The sequence below is a fragment of the Neophocaena asiaeorientalis genome, unplaced genomic scaffold (assembly GCF_003031525.2).
Source record: "Neophocaena asiaeorientalis asiaeorientalis breed wild unplaced genomic scaffold, Neophocaena_asiaeorientalis_V1.1 scaffold116, whole genome shotgun sequence".
Lineage (NCBI taxonomy): Eukaryota > Metazoa > Chordata > Mammalia > Artiodactyla > Phocoenidae > Neophocaena > Neophocaena asiaeorientalis.
Genome location: NW_020174561.1, coordinates 8997721 through 9018391, shown reverse-complemented (window position 1 = coordinate 9018391; position 20671 = coordinate 8997721). Strand labels below are relative to the sequence as shown.

General features: G+C 38.0%; 1 protein-coding gene across 1 annotated transcript in view; it reads left to right on the top strand.

Annotated features, from left to right (window-relative positions):
* Positions 1 to 20671, top strand: part of TES (testin LIM domain protein) — a 47660-nt gene that overhangs the window by 6653 nt on the left and 20336 nt on the right. The window contains exon 2 of the mRNA XM_024757823.1: positions 19325 to 19410. Within this exon, the coding sequence (XP_024613591.1) occupies positions 19325 to 19410 (86 nt within the window). The remainder of the gene's footprint in view (positions 1 to 19324; positions 19411 to 20671) is intronic.

Below are 20671 nucleotides of genomic sequence, written 5' to 3'. Positions count from 1 at the left end.
GTAAATGACAAAATAAATGATAGAAAGTAAGCGCAAATGGGATTATACCCCTTAGTGAACTCTTTACAGGTCAGGAGTACATTAGATTTCCAACACAGAATGTCCTTTTTTTTTTTTTTTTTTTTAATAAATTTACTTTTTTATTTTTGGCTGTGTTGGGTCTTCATTGGTGCACGCAGGCTTTCTCTAGATGCAGCGAGCAGGGGCTACTCTTCGTTGTGGTGTGTGGGCTTCTCATTGTGGTGGCTTCTCTTGTTGCTGAGCATGGGCTCTAGGTGTGCTGGCTTCAGTAGTTGTGGTGTGTGGGCTCTAGAGCACAGGCTCAGTAGTTGTGGTGCACAGGCTGTGGCATGTGGGATCTTCCTGGACCAAGGCTCGAACCCATGTCCCCTGCGCCACCAGGGAAGTCCCAGAATATCCTAATTTAGTGGTGATTCTTGGTATTGGTTCCCAGTTTTGCAAACTTTGTAATTAGGGGTTATTATTTATCTTAAGTAATGGCAAATGAAAAAGAGATGAGAAGGTAGCTTTTATGTATTAGAATATGAAAAAGCTCATAATTAGATAAAGCTAAAATATTTACAATCTTACACCTATAAAATACACAAACTGTCTTTTGCCTGATTACAAATGCCCTACAAGAGTCATTCCTGTATTGCATTTACTGTTTACAGTCATTACTAATTTTTGTATGGTAACTACTGTCATGGTACCTGAAAGAATGACTTTTAAAAATCTGTTTATTAGATCATTAATATATAGTACATTTAGGAAATTATTTTGCTTTTTACAAAGTGGTGATGTTCAGGGAGCATTATATGAATTATGAAATCAACTTTTTCAAGGAGAGGAAAATAGAGAAAAGACTAACCAAATTCAAAATGGGTTTTGAAACCTCATAAATTTTCAAGATCTTAAGGAAAAATAGTTTGATAATTGATAAATTCACCCCTAGTCTTTGAGTAAAATCCATGTATTAAAACTTGCCTTAAGCACTGTTATTAGAGGATTAAATTTAGAGGTTATGCTTTTCAGCTGTCTAGCTCCAATCTTTGATTCTCCTATAAAAGAGCTCAAGTCATATTTGGTTTCGCTTATTTTTCTAAGTACCTGATCTACCTAACTCCCTACTTGAATAATAGGAAATTAGATAATTTTCTAATGAAAGTTCATGCTGTGACCCTAAAATGACTTTTTAATTACTTTTCTTTCTTTCTTCTCAACCACTTTAATCACTGTTCATTGCCAGTGACAAGAACATTAAGAAAGAACAGAAGGTGATAGAGGAAAGAACGAAAAGAAACTTACTTGGTGTAATTTGGGAACAGTGCTATGAGTGTTTCATGTTTCTATCACAGTGAGTATTTAGCTATAAAAACTGGTTGATTCTAGGTATCATTACTTTTATTTCGGTCATATTCAACAAAGGAGAAGAGCATAGCTCAGGATTGCCAATTTCTCTTATCCTTGGCTAGTCTGCCAAGAAAGCAGGACTGCTTGGGTTTGAGCATGGCTTGAGGCGGGGAACTGTAGGAGAAGCCAGGCATTGAGCATTGCTGAGAGCTTATCTGCCAAATGACAGCCAGGCTCCCAGTATATAAATATAATTAATCTCTGAATGAGGCTGGATCATCCTCAAATCACAAATGATTCAGCCTGTGTTTATTACAGTGACATTCTGACCACCATACAGATTTTAAAAAGGGGTTTCAGGTTGTCTGTTGGTTATAAAGGTTCTTATCTGAACAGTGAGCCTAGCAAAAAAGAGGCTGAAAGCCTAGCACCAATGCCTTGGTGCTGAGTCCATTAATAAGTCTGCCGCCACCATGAACTTGCCTGTGCTTTGTTTGAAGATGAAGTGATACCATGTTTCATTGCAAAATGATTATGCAAATGTTAGGTGGATTTTTATTTCTGTAAGTGTAACATCATAGAAGTCTTGATAGAATGAGTCACAAAGTAAAGGTAAAGAATATATTTCCTTCATGGGGTACTGGCCTACAATAAAAATAATCGGGGGTTAAACAAAACAAAGTCACCCTCTGTTTTTCATAGAGAATATTAAAAGTTTAGTTTAAATGTAAGACTACAGAATCTCAACTCCTTTTCTATCAATATTACCTGTGGAGCTTGTATCCCCCAAAATACTGTGATGTCAGCTTTGGTGGATAAAAGAAGGAAGGTAGGCAAGCTAGCTAGTGGGCAAGACATGTACGTTAACTACAGTGCTAAATAGAATGAAATAAGTGCTGTATGCTGTAATACAGTGTTGCTCAAAATATCTATGTTGAAGAACCATTTTTTCAAAACTCTGAATCTGTCATGGGCCGATACTTTTAAAACAAAAAAAAATGAATTACTAAAAGGAAAAAAAGACAAATACGAGGCCAATTTTTAAAAAAATAAGTATATCAGACATAAAACTACTGTCAAATTGCTTAACAATTCCTAATTGCTTTCTCTCAGTTTCTTTCTATGTCTGATCACAGACTGGTAACCAACAGTTTGCAGACTGCCACACTTTGTAGCAGTGCAATAATAGGAATAGACAACTACAGTATCCCCCCCCTTATCTGCGGGGAATATGTTCCAAGACCCGCAGTGGATTCCTGAAACCCCAGATAGTACCAAACCCTATATATACTGCTTTTTCCTATACATACATACCTTTGATAAAGTTTAATTTATAAATTAGGCAACAGTAAGAGATGAACAACAATGATAATAAAATAGAAAAATTATAGCAATATGCTATAGTAATAAAAGTTTTGTGGATGTGGCCTCTCTCCTTAATTAACTTCTTCAACTCTGCCACAAATTCAGCAGTGGCTTCTTTATTGGCAGATGCAGCCTCTCCAGTAATTTTTATATTTTTCTGTCCAAACCTATTCCTGAATCTTTATAACCATCCCTTACTTGCAGTAAATGCTGTTAACACATTTTAGGGGATCCCTTGCTGAAGTCTTCATGTGGGCTCTATTGCTTTCTGGTTCCACATGTTACTACCAACTGGAACATGTTTTCTGTTTGTGTGTCCCACCCACAAATTTAATGTCTTTTCCATCTTAAATAAGCAATTAGCTTGCACTGTGTGGCCATAACTTCTGCAGTTTGAGGTGCGACAGCAACACATGAATTTCTTTTTCCTTCTTCACAATTTCATGGATAGAAGATTCCTTCTTACCATAGATCTTAGCAGCATCAGCATACAATTTTTGTTTGTTTGTTTGTTAAGTGGAGAACTTTCACCTTTTCACCTAAAGGAAGCACTTTAAGGCTCCTGTTTGGCAGATCCGAATTGCTATCATCGCTGCTTCTGCACTTGGCCAGCGATTTTTATTTTGGCTGGCCAAAAATTAATTCTGTTATTTCACTAACACTTTGCAGGTTATTACAGTCTGTAGTTACACGTGACACACCTGTAAATTCTTACAGTTTTCATGAAATGCTGTCTTCAATCCACTCTTCTGTAGAAGCAAAGGAGCATTCTCTAGCACTATGCGTTTCATTTTCACTTTCAGTATCAGAATAGATCACTGAGGTTTTTTTGTCTTTTTGTTGGTCTAATATTCACATCATCTGAATCAGAACTATATTCTGAAGAACTATCATTTTCTGAGACACTAGTATATATGTCGCTCAGACAGTCAGAGAAAGTATCTGCATAAAATTCACCGAAAAATTCTTCTTCACTCAACATTTCACAATGCATCATTTTTGAAAGTTTTACGTTTATAATATACACAAGATTGGAACAAAAACCTAACGGAGCAAAATGTGAATGATAACGACAATCATAAGTTGTATAATGAACCCTTGATCAATTTTAAGCTCTAACAACTTCTCATGTTATGTTAATTGTACCACTGTCTAAAAACGTATTGATACGTCTTCGGTCAATAACGTTCCGGTAACAAAAGACGAATTAATACGTCTCCAGTCAATAATGTGTTTAAGTAAAAATAAGGGTTACTTGAACACAAGCACTGCAATGTACTGCAAAGTCAGTCTGATAACCAAGTTGGCTACTAAGTGACTACCTAGCTGGATAAACTGGACAAAGGGATGATTCGTATCCAAGGCAGGACTGAGCAAAGGCTGGAGATTTCATCACGCTACTCAGAATGCAATTTAAAACTTAGGAATTGTTTATTTCTGAAAATTTCCATTTTATATATATATATATATATATATATATATATTTTTTTTTTTCTTTTTTTTGCGGTACGGGGGCCTCTCACCACCGTTGTCTCCCCCGCTGTGGAGCACAGGCTCCGGACACGCAGGCCCAGCGGCCACGGCCCATGGGCCCAGCCGCTCCACGGCACGCGGGATCCTCCTGGACCAGGGCACGAACCCGCGCCCCCCACACCGGCAGGCGGACCCCCAACCACTGCGCCACCAGGGAAGCCCTCCATTTAATATTTTTGTATCATGGTTGACCGTGTATAACTGAAACCATAGAAAGCAAAAATGTGGATATGGGGTGGCTACTGTATTATGAAGTTTCAGAAGCAGAAGTAATTTAATTGGGTAGATTGGGAACAACATTATGGAGGAAACAACATTCAAACTAACTTCTGTAGGATAAATAAGGTTTCAGTAGGCAAAGAAGGAATTCCAGGAAGAATAAATAAATGAACCAAAGAAACAAGGCTGCAAAAAGTCGGTAAACCCTTGGTATTCACACCATAACATTTTCAGTGTTGAGGCTTCTAAAACAAAGCCAAGGTACATGATCTGTAGTGATTTGTGGCTTTCCTAGATTTCAGGTTTGAATTTAGGAAGTGTGCCACTGAGCTTGTACAGGAACCTAACCTACTGCTGAGGATCTATATCTTTATCTCAATCTTGATTCTTATTTAATACACTTTGTCATCTCTTGAGGTAGAGGAGGAAATTTCATTGGAGTCTAGCTGATATAGTCTGGGCTTGGTTCCAAGCTGTGGGTTGGGACTACGTTGGCTCCTCGTATCTTTCATCTTCCTTAGATCATTGGATATCTTAAGCAAAAGTTTGGAGCAATAGCGGGCATGTGCAACTGCAGGAGCACATTTTAAGCCTCTGCTTGTGTCACAGCAGTCACATGTCCAAGTTCAAACTCAAGGGGAGGAAAAGTCCAGTTTAATGACTATGAGGCAAGGGTGTGGAAGTTTAATAACTACCTGGGAATGAAGAATTGGGATCATTACTTCAGCCTATCACATATTCTATAGTGGGATTTTTTTTTTTTAATTTGGGGGTGTAAGTATACTTTTCTGAAGTTCTCTCATGTATCAGGAGTCCATTCTGAGAAGATATTCTGCACAGTTTCATAGACAGCTGGTATTTCAAAGCAGGGTAGTCTTTGACCCTTCTGAAAAACTATAAAGGAAAGTTGACCTTGGGGTATCCTTTACTTGATTTTTAGAGGGTTCTTTTTTTCATTTAGTCACTCTTCTGTTAGTTTTGAGACTAACAGACTTCTCTAAATTCATCCCAGTTAGGTCATATGATCTCCATATGAAGAAATGTAGAACTCATTTCTTTGGAAAATGTCAAGTTGCCAAAGGTTTTTAAGAGGAGTTAAAAAATCTGACCTTTGAAATACTACAACAAATTGGAAATAGATTCTACAGATATTCAAATGTTGCCATGTGTTAGACTCTGCCAGTGGTAGCAGAATAGAAAATTATCCCAAGAGAAATAGACAGAAATTAATGGTAGAGGGAGGCAAGACAGATTTGAGTGGCTTAATATCCGTATTTCTTTTAAGATGTCACAGGTAAAAACAATTGAGATGTTATTTGTTGGCACTTTTCTCATGGACCAGATGAAATTAAGCCAGAGGATGGAATCATCCAGTGGACCACTGTTGCCCACTCCTCTGGAACACAGGGAGTTTAGAGGGAGAAGAACAGAACTTTCATAGGTTTGAATCCCAGTTTGACACTCCCCTAGAAATTTGGACAAGTTTCTTAGCCTCCTTGGCTTTAGGGGACTTATCGGTAAAACATAGATAATACCTCCTTATTGGGTTATTGTGAGATTAAATAAAGTAATGCTTGTAAACACTTAGAACAGTGCCTGACATATAGAGAGTACTTGATCAGTGTTATTATTAATGTTCTCTGATCGGTTTTGTTTAGTTATCTAGACCTTAGTATCAATAAGTAAATGTTTGGAGAACCAGAATTGCAGGAAGGTTATCAGCCTTAGAATTCTGGGTTCAGTCTTAGCCTTGGCACTTACTGGCTATGTGAATTTGGCAAAATTATTTAACCCTCTAATCCTCAGGATCTTTATCTGAAAATGTATTGCAGCCATCTATCTCACAGGGGTATAAGAATAATTGACATGAACATTTTAAAGCACAAAGTATGGTGCCTGCACATACAATAAATAGATGTATCATAATCATTATCAAGAAATCCAATTTAGAGGGAAGAAAATCCTGCATAGATCTTCAGATCATTTAACAGGCACCTGAATCTATCATCAAGAATTTTATGACAACACGCTTTCAGAAAATTATTGATACTTGATGCTTTGTTGGACACAAAGAAATATTTAAAATTCAATAACTGGAATTTATTAAATTACTAGATTTCATTTTTTCCTTTTTATAATTTGCAAATTATTTTGATTTTAATTTTCTATGATAAAAATTTATAAGTGTTTCTAGTACTTGTTTGAGTACATGCCATGTGCTAGTCATTATGGGAAAGATTTCAAAGCTATATTAATTAGGTTCCCTAGCAGGGGCACTTGATTTAACATTACCAGGTACTTTGGTCCAGTATAGGAAATAGGTATGTTTTCCTGAATAGAATCTTCCTCAGAGTTTTTGGGGTAAATTGCAAAAATGGCTACAATTCTTTGCAGCACCTCCCATTAAGAAATGGAGTCTATTTTCCTACCCTTTTAATCTGGGCTGCTGGTAGACAGTGGTAGAACTGATGTTGTGTGTGCTGCAGGCTTGGCCCTCACGAGGGCTTGTTTGCTTCTAACTACTTTATTGGAACCCTGCTACTATTATGTGAACTAGCCTAGTCCAGCCCACTGGAGGATGAAAGATGACATAGAAAAGATGAAACATCTCAGCTGAGGTTCCCCTATATTAGCTGTCCCTAGCTCACCTGAAAGGTGACTACAGATGTAGTGAGCCCAGCTCAGACCAGAAGGACTATCCAGCTGAACCCAGTGCAAGGTGTTAAACTGCAGAAGCATGAGCAGAATATCATGACCGGAAACTACAGAATAAATGATTGTTATTTTAAGCCACGATGTTTAAGGGTGGTTTGTTAGGCAACAGATCGTAACTTATACCCTCTTTATTGCTAGAATGTAAGTCTTCTCAGCCTCCCACAGTGAAAGCTATGGAAAAGGTCTTAGAGAAGGCTTTTCTCATTCTGAATTACCCTCATAGCCCTCTGTACATAAGAAAGAGTAAAGAATCAGGACACTGTAGCTTCCCTGACATCATTGGTTACTTGAGGATGGGCCCCCTTTCTAACCTAGTCAAATCTAATTTTGATTTTGAAAGTTGTCTATTTCCCCTGAACCCTAGACAAATCTAAGATGATGTCTGTGTACCTTTTGTAGTGACAAAGTCCTTGGGCTGTAGTTTAAATATAGAACAAAAAGCATGTGAATCTAAACCATTTCTCTAATAGATCAAAAATCAGAAGATGGATCAAAAATTAGTTAAGGCACTTATGTTTACACAACACATCATATAAACATAATTCATTTTTTCCAGAGTAAGGGATGGTGTGAAAAGGCTGAACAATAAGTAAATAAGCATAAGGCATCTGGCAGTAGGGTTTCTGTATCTCTCTCCCTTCCTTTCCCAGTTTCCAAGACCCCTATCTGTGCTATAAGACTTTGTTTTTGCTCTAAATACACCTGAATGCCAATCCTGGGCAAAAGTGGAAAATGAGAAGATTGTCTTTTTGTGCCTTTTACCCCCAATTTTCTGTGAAAGCCTTCTCTCCGTTGGGCTTTTCTCTCCAGGTTCCTTTGGATGCTCATGATTCCCTGGGCATCCTTCTCTAACAGCTCTCTCAGCCAGTGCCACAGGCCTTTCCCTTCATTCTGGCTCTGAAAACATGCCTGTACTGTCCTCTTTTCCTGCGTGCGCTCTGATTAGATAGGCAATTAGTGGCAATAATCACTTAATTGTATAGTCATCCTCACCCCACTCCTATAACAGGTTACTCCTAAAGAAATAATACTGTAGCCCTTAGGCCTGGTAAACAATGATGGTAATATTCAAGTTTTGGGATATGCAGTCTTATTAAAGGCTTCTCAATACACAGCACTATCTGTGGAATCCACTCTTTAGAGCCAGCTGTGGAGGTAGTGACAAGACCAAATTAGAACTGTCATGATCTAAATTCTTTTAAGAGACTCCTACAGATGGCTTTTGGAATCAAGTTTTTAAAATCCCTTTTATAGCTAATAATTGGGAGTCTCTGAGACCTGTGTATAAAAGCAAATGCATTACGGAGTCTTTCCACTGAGCCAGAGTTCAGCCTATCCTAATTAAGAAGCCATTTCATCAGCAGTTGTAGCCTGTGACATTTTTATAGCCTGCATTGTCTTTCTCAACGTAACAGAGTTAGGAGGAGGCCCTTTTTGAGTAGAATTCGCAGAAGAGGTATTCTATTGGTGAACATCTCAAGTGACTGCCTTTAGGTAAGAGTTTAAAAATAATTTGATAGTAGTCAGTTTGAAAGACGTTTATAAGGAGCCAGCATAAACTGAACAGACACAATACATTTCTTTTTATAATTTGCTACCTAGAATAAGTGCAGTCTCTTAAAAAGAATCTAAATTATTTTGTCCCTAATAATACGGTGAGGATACATTGGGTTTCGAAAAAGTATACAGTACTGAGAAGTTGGTTATGAACTGGTGACTATAAATACTACCTAATTTGAATCAAGTAATTTACATTCTGATATCACAAAGAAGTGCTATATATTTTTTCCTTTACTTTCCATCACCAGAAGAGTTATGTAATAGAATAAGGTTTATATCAGTCTTTTTTCAGTTTTATTCTCTATTCATTAAGGAGGACTATGACATATAAAAATTGTGAAATTTTTCTCTTAAATATATTTCTAGAAATTTCTTGCTAGTCAAACCTGATATTTTGTATTCTGGTTTGTGGCTGTGTTCTAAAACACAAGTATGTGTGCACACAAGTGTGTATGTATATACATTGAGATGGTTAGAGAATAAGACTTAGAGACTAAAATTCATATTCTACCCTGTCTTCTGGAAGACTGTTCCCTGATCTTGACTGAGTGAACAGTTAAATTGAGGTGAATAAGAGTATTTATAAAGGAATGAGCAAAGTTTTGTTTTACTATGCCCGTTGGGGTGAAGACACATTTAAATATTTGAAATGGAAAAAAATAAAGTCAGGGGTTGTAGATAAGCACACCCTATATCCTCTCCCTTTGTAAAGTCTGTCATCACAAATCGCTTAGTATTTAAAATCAAAACAGAATAGAGGCCGTGGTAGACAGTCTCTAAGGTGGCCCCCATTGATCCCCACCTCCTAGAATTCATACTCCTGTATATTCCCCTTCCCTTGAGTGTGGGCTGGACCTGGTCAGTTGCTGCCAAGAAATATAACATGGCAGATGTGATGGTATACCCCTTTCAAGGTTAAAGACTACAGCTTCTGTCTTGGGTACTCTCACTCTCTGTGGGATCACTTGCCCCTGGGAAAACCAGCTGCCATGTCACAGGTGCCAATGTGAGAGAGCTTAAAAGTGGATCTCCTTCCAGTCGAGCCTTGAGATGACTGCAGCCCTAGATGACCCCTGATTGCAACCTTGCAAGAGGCCCTGAGCCTGCCCACCTAGGTAAGGCACTCCCACCTGCCTGACCCACAGAAAGCTATGAGATGACAAATATTTGTTATTTTCAGCCCCTAAGTTTTAGGGTAATTTGCAATTAATACAGAGGTTTTCCATTATAAATCTAGGAATTCAGTGATTTGAAAAAAAAATGAAAAGAATTATTGCAGTTTTTGCCTCATTATGTAACCCCGGACACTGCATAAATGTATGGATTCGTTTCTATAATGTAGTAAGTAATTTTGAGTACTAGTGATGTCTCCATGTTTTGAATAAAGATCTTTCAACTCTGAGATTCAATTTGTTCATTTGTATTTTGTTGTTTCTTTTAAAACATTTTTTCTCTTGCTATAACATTGGAAGAGACCTATTTTGCATCAGGACCCTGGATATTTTCCTTGACTCCTGACCAATTCTTTTGAGGGCCCTCTTGTGTGCGTGATTAATCACCTCAGGGCATTCAGTGTTAGTGCAGCTGACACAGGTTTCTTATAATCAGTCTCAGGTTTGTCTAGGATGGAGAGCTCCTGGCTGGTGACGACTAAGCAGTCTTTCAGATCAAAATCTATTGTTCTACAGAAGTTACAGATGAGGCATATTACTCATTTAAATTATTACTTATCTTCAAAGTCTCATTTTGGAGAAAAAAAGTGGTGACTTTATAGTCAAGAGCTCAGGAATTAGAGTTAGAAATGCCAAGATTCAAATCTCAGCTCTGCACTTGGCATATTGCCAACAAGATAGCTGGGCAATCTTAGACAAATTTCTTAATCTCTCCAAGTCTCAGTGTCTTTATTTGTGAAATAGGAGTGATAACACTTTCCCACAGGTTGTCTTGAGAGTTTCATAAGGTGATGTATGTATTGTGCCTGGTAGGTATTAACATCTTAACAAATGGTGGTTGAGGTATTTTTACTACCACTTCCACCTTCACAACTACCAGTGCTCATTAAGAAAAAGCATAATTAGAATCACTTCAAGGTATCCTACCAAAAGTAAAATTCATTATTGTTTCCTAGAAAAAAGCAGCAGGATCTACCTCTGAATTTCATCAAAAACGTTACCATATTTATTGAAGTTGTATGGATGTCTTAGGTAATCTGCTGCAATTTGATTACATCCCAGATCGAAGTAGACAGGTTGCCTTGGTTACAGTCCTTGTATCACTTACCAATACTGGTACTGACCTAAGAAATGTAGGGGGAGTGGGAGTTATCTATTTAGTGGGAGTTATCTATTTAATTTGTTAAAGTTCCAGGAAGATTGACCCAGTACCTCCAGAAGAGAATTTATTATAAACTATTTAGACTGAAAGATCACTTTCCTTTTCTTTCCTATCACAATGATTTGTTAGTGATGATTTACTACTATGTGTGAACAAAAAGGTGTCAGTCCATTTGTCTCACAGTGGATTTTATGATACAAATTCATCATGTAGGGCTCTGGCTTTGTACTTCATGTGCTGAAAAGCTGAAGGGATGTGGAAATGAATCCTAGAATCTGCTATGAAGAGTTTTATTCCCACTTACTTCTGAATAAGTGGTCTTGAAAACTAAAGACCCTTCATTGATTATTTTATTCTTGGCTATAATATTTTGATCTCAAGTTAAAATTATATTTCTTTCTATTTAAAAAAATTAGTTACTAAATATTTATCTAACCCAGGGTCTTTCCATGTTCATGACCTATGTTTAGGCACTGGAGGTTAAGAACAGGCATTCGGCAATGCAACCGACATTGGGCCCGTTAACAATTTTCTGCTTTAGTTTCTTCATCTGGATGAAAATGCAGATAATAATGAATAGTTTTCATAGAATTGTTATGAGTATAAAATGAGATGATCCATGTAAAAATCTTATAACCATGCCTGATAATATAATTGCTCAATAAATATTTGCCATTGCTCTTATCACCATCACCCCTGCCAGAGCCCTTTTATTTTATTTTATTTTATTTATTTATTTTGCGATACGTGGGCCTCTCACTGTTGTGGCCTCTCCCGTTGCAGAGCACAGGCTCCGGACGCGCAGGCTCAGCGGCCATGGCTCACGGGCCCAGCCGCTCCACGGCATGTGGGATCTTCCTGGACCGGGGCACGAACCCCTGTCCCCTGCATTGGCAGGCGGACTCTCAACCACTGCACCACCAGGGAAGCCCTAGAGCCGTTTTTTAAAAATGTTTTTATTTTTCTTGTGAAAAGCAATGGGAATTCCTTGGGGTAAAGGTGCTATGTCATAGATCATTTGATAATTAAAACAAGTATTAAATAAATAGATAACACTTTTTGGCATTTCTACAAATCTCAGGCTGTGTAGCAGGCGTCAGGAATTCAAATATGAACAAGAAACTCACAGTCTAGTGGGGTAAATGGATGTCATAGTATAGAAAAAAGGGACTAAATAATAGAATTTGAACCAAGACCAATAGGAATTCAGAAGAACTTTGCTGAGGATAGTTCAAGGAAGGTATCACCAAGTAACTGCTGTTTGAACTGGGTGTATAGAGAGTAGCATTTTACCAGATGGAGAAGAGGAATGAGATCCAGGCAAGGAGAAGGCTCGTCTAGAAGCAGAGCACGGCTGGAGGGGAGGGGTGTGAGGAAGGGAGCTGTAGGAGCAAGGGTGGTGCCAGGTTGAAAAGGCTTTTTTCTCTCTGCCAGGCTAAGACATGTGAAATTCACTGCACTCATTAAAAATATCTAACAAGGGGAATGTTATGATCATCTTTGGGTTTTATTAAAATAATTTTGGGAGCAGCACTATGACATTATATGAAAGGAGTGATTAGTTTGGAGAGTATGTTCCCAGGTTGATGTGATAGAAGTTTGAACACGAACTGTGGAGTGGAGATGAAGGAGGAAACTGTAGGTTTTAGAGAAGAGACCAGAAAAGACAGGGACCTAAAAAGCATGGCTTAGACGAGGATAAAGAAGGCCTCGTGACTAAGTGGGTGACTAAGTAACGACTCTTTCTTCATTCTTGTTCTCATGTATTTCAGACTTGAGTAAGTGAGAGATGGGAAGTTTTCATTGTTATGATTAAAGGAAAAGATAACAGCAATTTTAGTAGGAATGATTAATCGTGGCTCTTAATCACAATAAATTATTCTCACCTATAAAGTGTTCTCATCTAAAACACTTGGCAAACTATAGAAGTTAAAGGATGCCTCTCTTTTTACTTTTAAGTCTGGTTTTTTATGCAACCTAACCTTTTTTTTTTTTTTTTTTTTGGGGGGGGGTTTCTGAAAATATTTGGAGAAAATGGGAAAAGGGTTTTTTTTTTCTATGGGGGGTGGTTACTGAAAATCTTAGTAGATAATGTGAAACAGGAATTGAGCTAAAAATCTAAAACTGTTTAAAATCTGTCAGAGAGATTAATGAAAACATATCGATTTGGATTTGGGTGGGGGGAAGTTCACAGATTATACCAGGTTTCTAAAAGAGCCACGTGCTGAGAGGAATTATTATTATAGAAATGCAGTTCCTTTGTCCAGAATATTCATTCGTGTGAACAAGATCTAAAATGCCTAAGAGTGTAATATGAATGCATGTATGTATACATATATATGTATAGGTAGATGAATAGAGATACACGTATACAGAGAGAGAGAATATATGTGTATTTCATATAATCTACCTTGGTCAGCTTCATTCCAAGATGATTAAAGAAGTCTTAGTAACACTTGCTTGTTTAGTAACCACATATGATTTTTTGCTCCAGAGGGAAATTTGGTTATGAAAACAGCATGAATCAGATGATCTCACCATGAATACTGAATAATATCTTCCAGACCCAAATTGTATCCAAATCAACTCAGACTGTGTTTGAAATACCAGATGTTCTCTACTCTTCTTTCCTCTTTCTTTAAAGTATCTGACATGCAGTACCCTTTCCTGGGTCATAAGGGTCACTTGAAATGTTGCCAACCTATCTGGTTGCCTGAAATTATGAATATGGAGAAATTGAACCCATTCCCATTTCTTACTCTAAAATAAGCAGGAGATGATGGATGTTTGGAGGCACAGATCATAGTGCTATAAGCTTAGTATCTGGATCCTATAATTAAGGATATTTTAAAAGTCTTATTTGTCTATGACTAGTGTTTCAGAATAAATATTATACGTCATTTTTATTTTTTCAAAGGATCTTGATAGGTATTCCTAAAGCGTGACTGTAGTTTTTCCAAATATAGTCAATCCAAAGAACCTGTTTTCTTGGACACCGAAGAAGAAAAATTAATCTGTCATAACCTTGTATTGATGCTGACCAGAATGCGTTACTAAAATTATATGAAGAAGACAGCTTTGGGACTTGTGTGCTTATGAAAAAACATATGTTTTCAGGCACCAGGCATTGACTCTGCAGGGAATACTATATCACATTTGCTGTTGAAATAATTATGTGGAACAGAACTGTGTCTTATCCCTCAGAACGTAAATTTTTTGTTTCCTATGTGTACTTTATAAACTACTATTCCAAGCTAAATTCCAAATGATTCTGACCTGTAAGAGCCAATAATATATTAGCTTTCTCAAATAATTATTTTCTATTTAGTGTTTAAATGTTGAGCAGATGACCATGCTGAATAACAACTAAGATGAAGTTAATCTGAAACATGATTTTCAGTCATAACTTTAGAATTAAAAGGTGTCTTGGAATTGATCTAGTTCAATTCCTTCATTACATAGATGAAGCCTAAAGAAGAAAAATGACTTCTAAAGTCACTGGACTTGGCTGTGATATAATACCTTGGGGCCAGATCACAGTTTTCCTGACTCTCTTCCAGTGCTCTTTCTACATTTTCACTGTTTAGCCATGTAATTCTTGATCATTTCCTTAATACCTGGTGTAGCTAATTCTTGTGACATACGACATATGAGCACACATATATTGGTGTTTTATATTACTCCAAGGATCTGAACTTCACGTTCTAAGCAGCCAGGCTACCTTAGCTGAGGAGCTAATACTTTCTGGACTTCCCTTCCTCTCTACCACCCCCTCCCACACACCATGGGTATCATTAAATAACACCTTCCCTGTTCTCATCCCTCACCAAGAATTTTCCAGCCCAGAAACCTGGGCAGAAACTAACCGGTAAGATCCGGATGTCTAAGAGTAACAGCCATGGCTCTTGAGGAAAGAGAAGGACCCTGACCAAAGGATGCAGTCTGTGCTGCGGGTAGGGGCAAGGACAAGGTATAGTGAGAAGAATTCTGGATCCTGGACTTAACGGAATCCTGAACACAGAGTAAGGAGGAAGAGAAATTGGCTGAGCCCTTAGGACAGATGGGGTTCCAGATCCTCAAACTGAGACTAAGAAGAGTTGGGGAATCCCAGCTCCTGTGACCTCTGCCCAAAAGGTCTCGGAATAGGTCTTGAGAAACTGTGCCTAGGGCAGCTCTGGCTCTGAAACTCATTTTACTACAGAGTAAAATCCGTAGATTTTACTTCATTTGATATATGTTTGACTTGTTAAAGGGAGGGTAGCAGATGCCTGGATGCCTAAATTGGCGTGGGAACAAAAGCAGAAGAAAGTTGCCTCACACCAGTAGGGATGTGTGTGCTGGGGTGCAATTTTATCATCTAAATTGGATTGAACAGGATTAGAGAACACATTGCACTCTGGATTATAACTTAGCCTGGAACTAGGCACATCGACGAAACAGGGAAAGTGCTGGAGTGTGACCCACAGATCTTTGTTGTCTGAGTGGCTTTGTGCTTTTGTATCCTAACTGAGGTTGATAAAAAGGGTAAGATTATGGAAGACGTATCCACCCAGTAAGTGGCATAAGTTACAGATCTTCAGTGCTGGGTGTCAAGGAGGTTGACTTTTTATAGCTTCATTTACAGGGGAAATTTAATGAAATTCCCTTAAAGAGAGTAAATTCATTGCCAGTCTGAAACTCTCTAATCACTTTAGCTGCTAACAGTGGTTTTGAAAACTAGGTGCTTTTTTGGTTTGAGTGATGTTTTTTAATTAGAACTGCTTCCTTTGGGTTATAGCAGGAGAGCGTGTATCATATTGCCATGACCTCATTCCACTCTCTTTCATTTACTTGTTGTCTCTTTGTGATTTTTGAGAGTCCCCTCACTCCTTATGTCTGGACCCTGGGGGAAGAGGAAAGTGTGTGTGTTTGGGAAGGTGGGAAGGGACATGTTCTTAAGGTGGTCACAAACCCAAATTGCAGGAAACAGCCTGTATGGAGATTAAGGTGACCTTCCAGGCAGGCCGGCCGGCAGGGGTGGAAGAACATTGGAGCAGTGCTTTCTGAGCTTTCCAGGGCAGACTGCAGAGCCCTTTTCTCAAATTACTGCTTTTCTCAGAGTCAGGTCTCCTGAAAACTAAAATAGCTAGATTCTTTTGTCTTTTGCATAACGTACTTTATTTCCGTGGGTCTCCCTAACCCTGAGGTTTGGCCAGCAGAACTTAAGAGGGGCTCTTGCCCCCCTCCCCCCATTCTCCACCCCACCCCCATTGCCTGCATGGCTTTTCTCTAAAGCTTCCTCCTTAGAGTATCATCCTTTCTCTGGGAATGTCTTCTCTGTTAAATCTGGTGGCCTAAGACACCGTACCAAATTGTTCAGGAGATTTATTTCTTCCTCAGGAAAAGGAAAAAAACAGAGAGAACCCCACCTGGCCTGCTGCAAGTCTGGCTGTATCACCTCTCAAGTACTCTAAGATGTCCTCAGCTCTAACCATCCCTCTTCTGTCACAGGCTTCAAATATGGTGTCCCCTCTGCCTTGAACGTACTTCCTCCTCCTCTTTACTGAGTTAGATGTTGCTCATCCTTTCCAGCTCAGTTAGCTATCACTTGTTCAAAAGAGCTTTCCCAACCTCCCTGCCTGATTCAAGGCTTCTCTTTATAGAGGCCTCAAACTCATCTCCACTGAGACGTGTTGCAGGAGGCTTGGGGCCTGGAGTTCTTTTCCTTGAAGCAGAAATGAGGCAGGGAATCTTTTTAGAAGACGGAAGGGGTCCCACTGGACACCCTATAGAGTCTGCCCCAGCAGCACTAGCACAGTGCAGCACAAGTCAGACTGGGTTTTAGGTTAGCTTGCTGTCGACTAGCTGTACGACCAGGAGCAAATCAACTCTCCTCTGAATTTTAGTTTCCTGATCTCTTACACCAGGGGGACGCCTAGGCCTGTCCCGCACTAAGAATATGTGGGGCACTTTAAAAGAGTAGATGTTCATGAGACACCACCAGTTCTAATAATTCTAATAAATAAACTGATAACCATTTTAAGAAGATTGAAAAGCAGGTAGGAAAGAAACAACTTGCCCCTTTCCAAGGCTGACTTTGTAAATCAGCAATGAGCTACACTGAGGCCTTAGTGTAAAATCTCTGGTGACTAATTGAGGTTCTAATTATATTAGCTGAGCTTCCGAGTTTCATTCAGAAATACAGAATGAGATGGTATTGGTCCAGTATGTTTCTGGTGTTTTATTAAGGCCAGTGTTGCTCAGACCAGATGATTTAGATTGGAAGGCAGGCAAGAATTTGTTTAGGTGGCCATTTAACTTAGAGGCAGAAGCATACTTAGTTCTCCATTATTATATAAGCCAGTAAATCTTTGTTTCAGGATTTTATACACACTTACATATAAGTTTGTGTATGTCTGCATGTTTTCTTTCATGGAATAAAATGTATTTCTTACTGTGAATTATATACAAGAGAGTTTGAAGCAGCTGATTTAAGTTAAGCTATGTGATTAAGCCTTAATAATCTAATCTTAATTTTCATTTGGGATTAGAGTTTAGCAGGAGATGCATGAAACACAGTATGAGGCAAATCCATATACCAGGAGGATTCAGGATTGTTACCTCTCCTGTAATGGAAAACTAGAAAGGGCTTGAAAAAGAATAGACCTCTTTTTAGATTCGCTGTTCATTTTACTGTGGATATTGTAATGGAGAAAACTCTTTAATTATGTTCCTTGCAAAAGACCGGAAAACTAAAATAGCTAGATTCTCTCTGTCTTTTGCGTAACCCACTTTATTTCCGTACTGTGAACTATAATGATCAGTGACAAGGAAATAATTTGATTCTTTTAAAAAAAAGTGTCTAGTTTTAAAGTATACAATTTAGAGAATTTTAAATCTTTGAAAATTGGTAATGGAGACATGGCAAAGGTGACAAAGTTTAGTTAATGCTGGACAGATTTTTATCCCCTTTAGAAAGTATTCTTGAGAGGGTATACCTTTAAAATATTGTAGGTTCTCCTAAGCAGCTGGGTGGACCAGCTGGTTTTGAATATGCCCTTAGTTATCGTAAGAGGATGCGGTCATTTTCTTCAGGGAAAAATGGAAGGGCTTCATTTAAACTTCAGGGCATGGGCAAGCTGATCTTTCAAGGAACAAGTTACAATGTGGTTTTGACTGCACAGGAGAAACACAACTTGGTCAAGCTACAGCAGGGAGCCACTGAAAAAAATCTCTCATCTGGCTTGAACTCTTACTCCAGACACTAGGCAGTAACAAATTTGTCAGCAGTCACTGATGTGATATTTAAGCTACAGAATAATTGAGGCACTGGTGATTTGCCAATGTGCTGAAGCAAAGCCAGTCAATCTTTTTCACTCTAGTATCAATAGTTGGGTAAAAGAGGTTCCACTGCCTTCTTGTGTCCTTCCCTCATCTGCACCCCCCTCTTCTGCTTATTAAGTCATGTCTCAGGAGTTCCAGAGGGTTATTGTTCAATACGGGAAAGGGAAATAGTCTGCTATAATGAGGACAGTAGTACAACCCCTCCACCCCTACCTCAGGCATAAGAGCACAGACCTTGGAATCAGGTAGACCTGGAGTCAGATCTCTTCTCTACCATTTATTAACATTTTGATCTTAAGCAAGCTCTACAGCCTCTCTGAATTTCAGTTGTCATCTCTAAGATGGAGAACAATATTGCCTGCTTTATAAGCATTTTATGAGGTTCTGTAAGATTTCAGTGAGATAAGTACTTCAACAAACATTCAATATGTTTGTTGTTGCTATTATTATTATATTTATCAAAAAATAAAATAATATTAAATTGTATTTCCCTAAATCATTTGCATATTCCATGTTTGCCAAAGAATATGTCATTTGGGGCTAGGCTTGCTTTCCGAGCTCTGGCTCCTCTGACTGCTCCCTGTATCTATTGTATACAGGGTATGAAGTGGCCAAAGAGATGAATTCATGACTTTTTGTCACTTGCAATATTTGTAGTCTTCTGTGTAGTTGTATTCTAATGCTTTTCTATTCGTGAAAAAAAGCAATAAGAATACAAAGTATGTTGTGTGTGTACTTGGAATCGCCATTTAGTGTACCTGGGTGTCATCACTGACTAAACAATGTGACACTCATAAAAGATTTATTTGCAAGTTATATCAACAGGAGTGGTAAATGGAATTAAAGGTATAATTTATTGAATTTTTTAAAGATTTTTAAAAAAAAATGTAATAACAGGTTCACGTTGTTTTCTCTTTAACAGATGGGCTTAGGACATGAGCAAGGATTTGGAGCCCCCTGTTTAAAATGCAAAGGAAAATGTGAGGGGTTCGAACTGCACTTCTGGAGGTAATGTTTTGAAAACCACAACCACAATAGTAATTCCTGCTTTTTGTCACTGCTTCCTCAGACAGCAGAGATCGCTTACAGGCTACCCAGCATGGTTGCTAAGTTGTGGATCTGTTATATTCTTTTCTAAGAAGTAAAGCTATTCTGACTTCCCATCATTATTCGAGCTAATTGGGCCATAGTAACTATATTTAGAATTGTTTGATTTATTTGCTGTTCTTCAGTTTCCCTATGAGACTGAAATACTGAATACGTCTCTTTTCTGAGTGGCAAATAAGTTTGTGGTAATCTTGAAGGACTATTTTGTGGTAATCTTGAAGGATTATTTATTAGTTATTCTTTTGTTAAAAACATAACTGCACATCTCATCTGTACATTTGCGATAAACAATAAATATGATGAATTAAGCAGTCATGTCCTAGTTCTCAGGAAATTGACTTGAATCTAGGTCTTTCCAAAATTTTCAGCAGTAAATTTACTACTGAAAAACTTTGAAACACTTGAGTTTAAAAGAATAATAATTCATCGCCATTGTTTTTGTTTGAATCAAGTGCCTATATGTGGAGGATGAATGTTAGTGGATCAAAAATGTGTATTTTGTATAGCTCTTATTTGCATGTTTTTAAAAAAATATTATCATACCTCATATAAACCTAAAATTGGTATTTTAAACCTGTTCTTTTGAAGAACATAAATGTTCATCAGCGGCTGTCAAGACCGTAATGGTAGTTTATGTCTGTTCAAAGTTAGAATTAGCACAGTATTGCTAGAAGAAAAATATTAAAACGATCAACCATACATTATTAGGATGGAAGCTGCCTGTTGGAATGAATCTTACTTGAGAGCCACTTTTGTACTGCGTATTTCCATAGGAAATGCTCTAGAATAAAAAGTGTCCTCAGCTATTGAGGTTGTATACAGTGCAAGTTACAGGAGAATGTAAAATAAAATTTGGGATATTAGGCTCTTTTAAAAGCTTATTTATTTAGTAAGTTTTAGGAAACAAAGACAGTTGTTTTAAGTAGTGAAGGCAAAGGAAACCTTAGCCCTCCCCAAATGATGATACAGTTCTTTATGGAAGGAGCTAATATGTTCCAGGGAATTTCAAATTTACAGGACTTTAATAGCTCTCCCTTGTGTTGCCTCTTCAAGGGACATAGCAGTTTGTCAATATGTCTGTCACGTTTTAGAAAGGTAAAGTCACTAGACACAAAATAGTTTTCATGGATTAGAATATTTCAGCTCCTAATGTGAGCGCGAC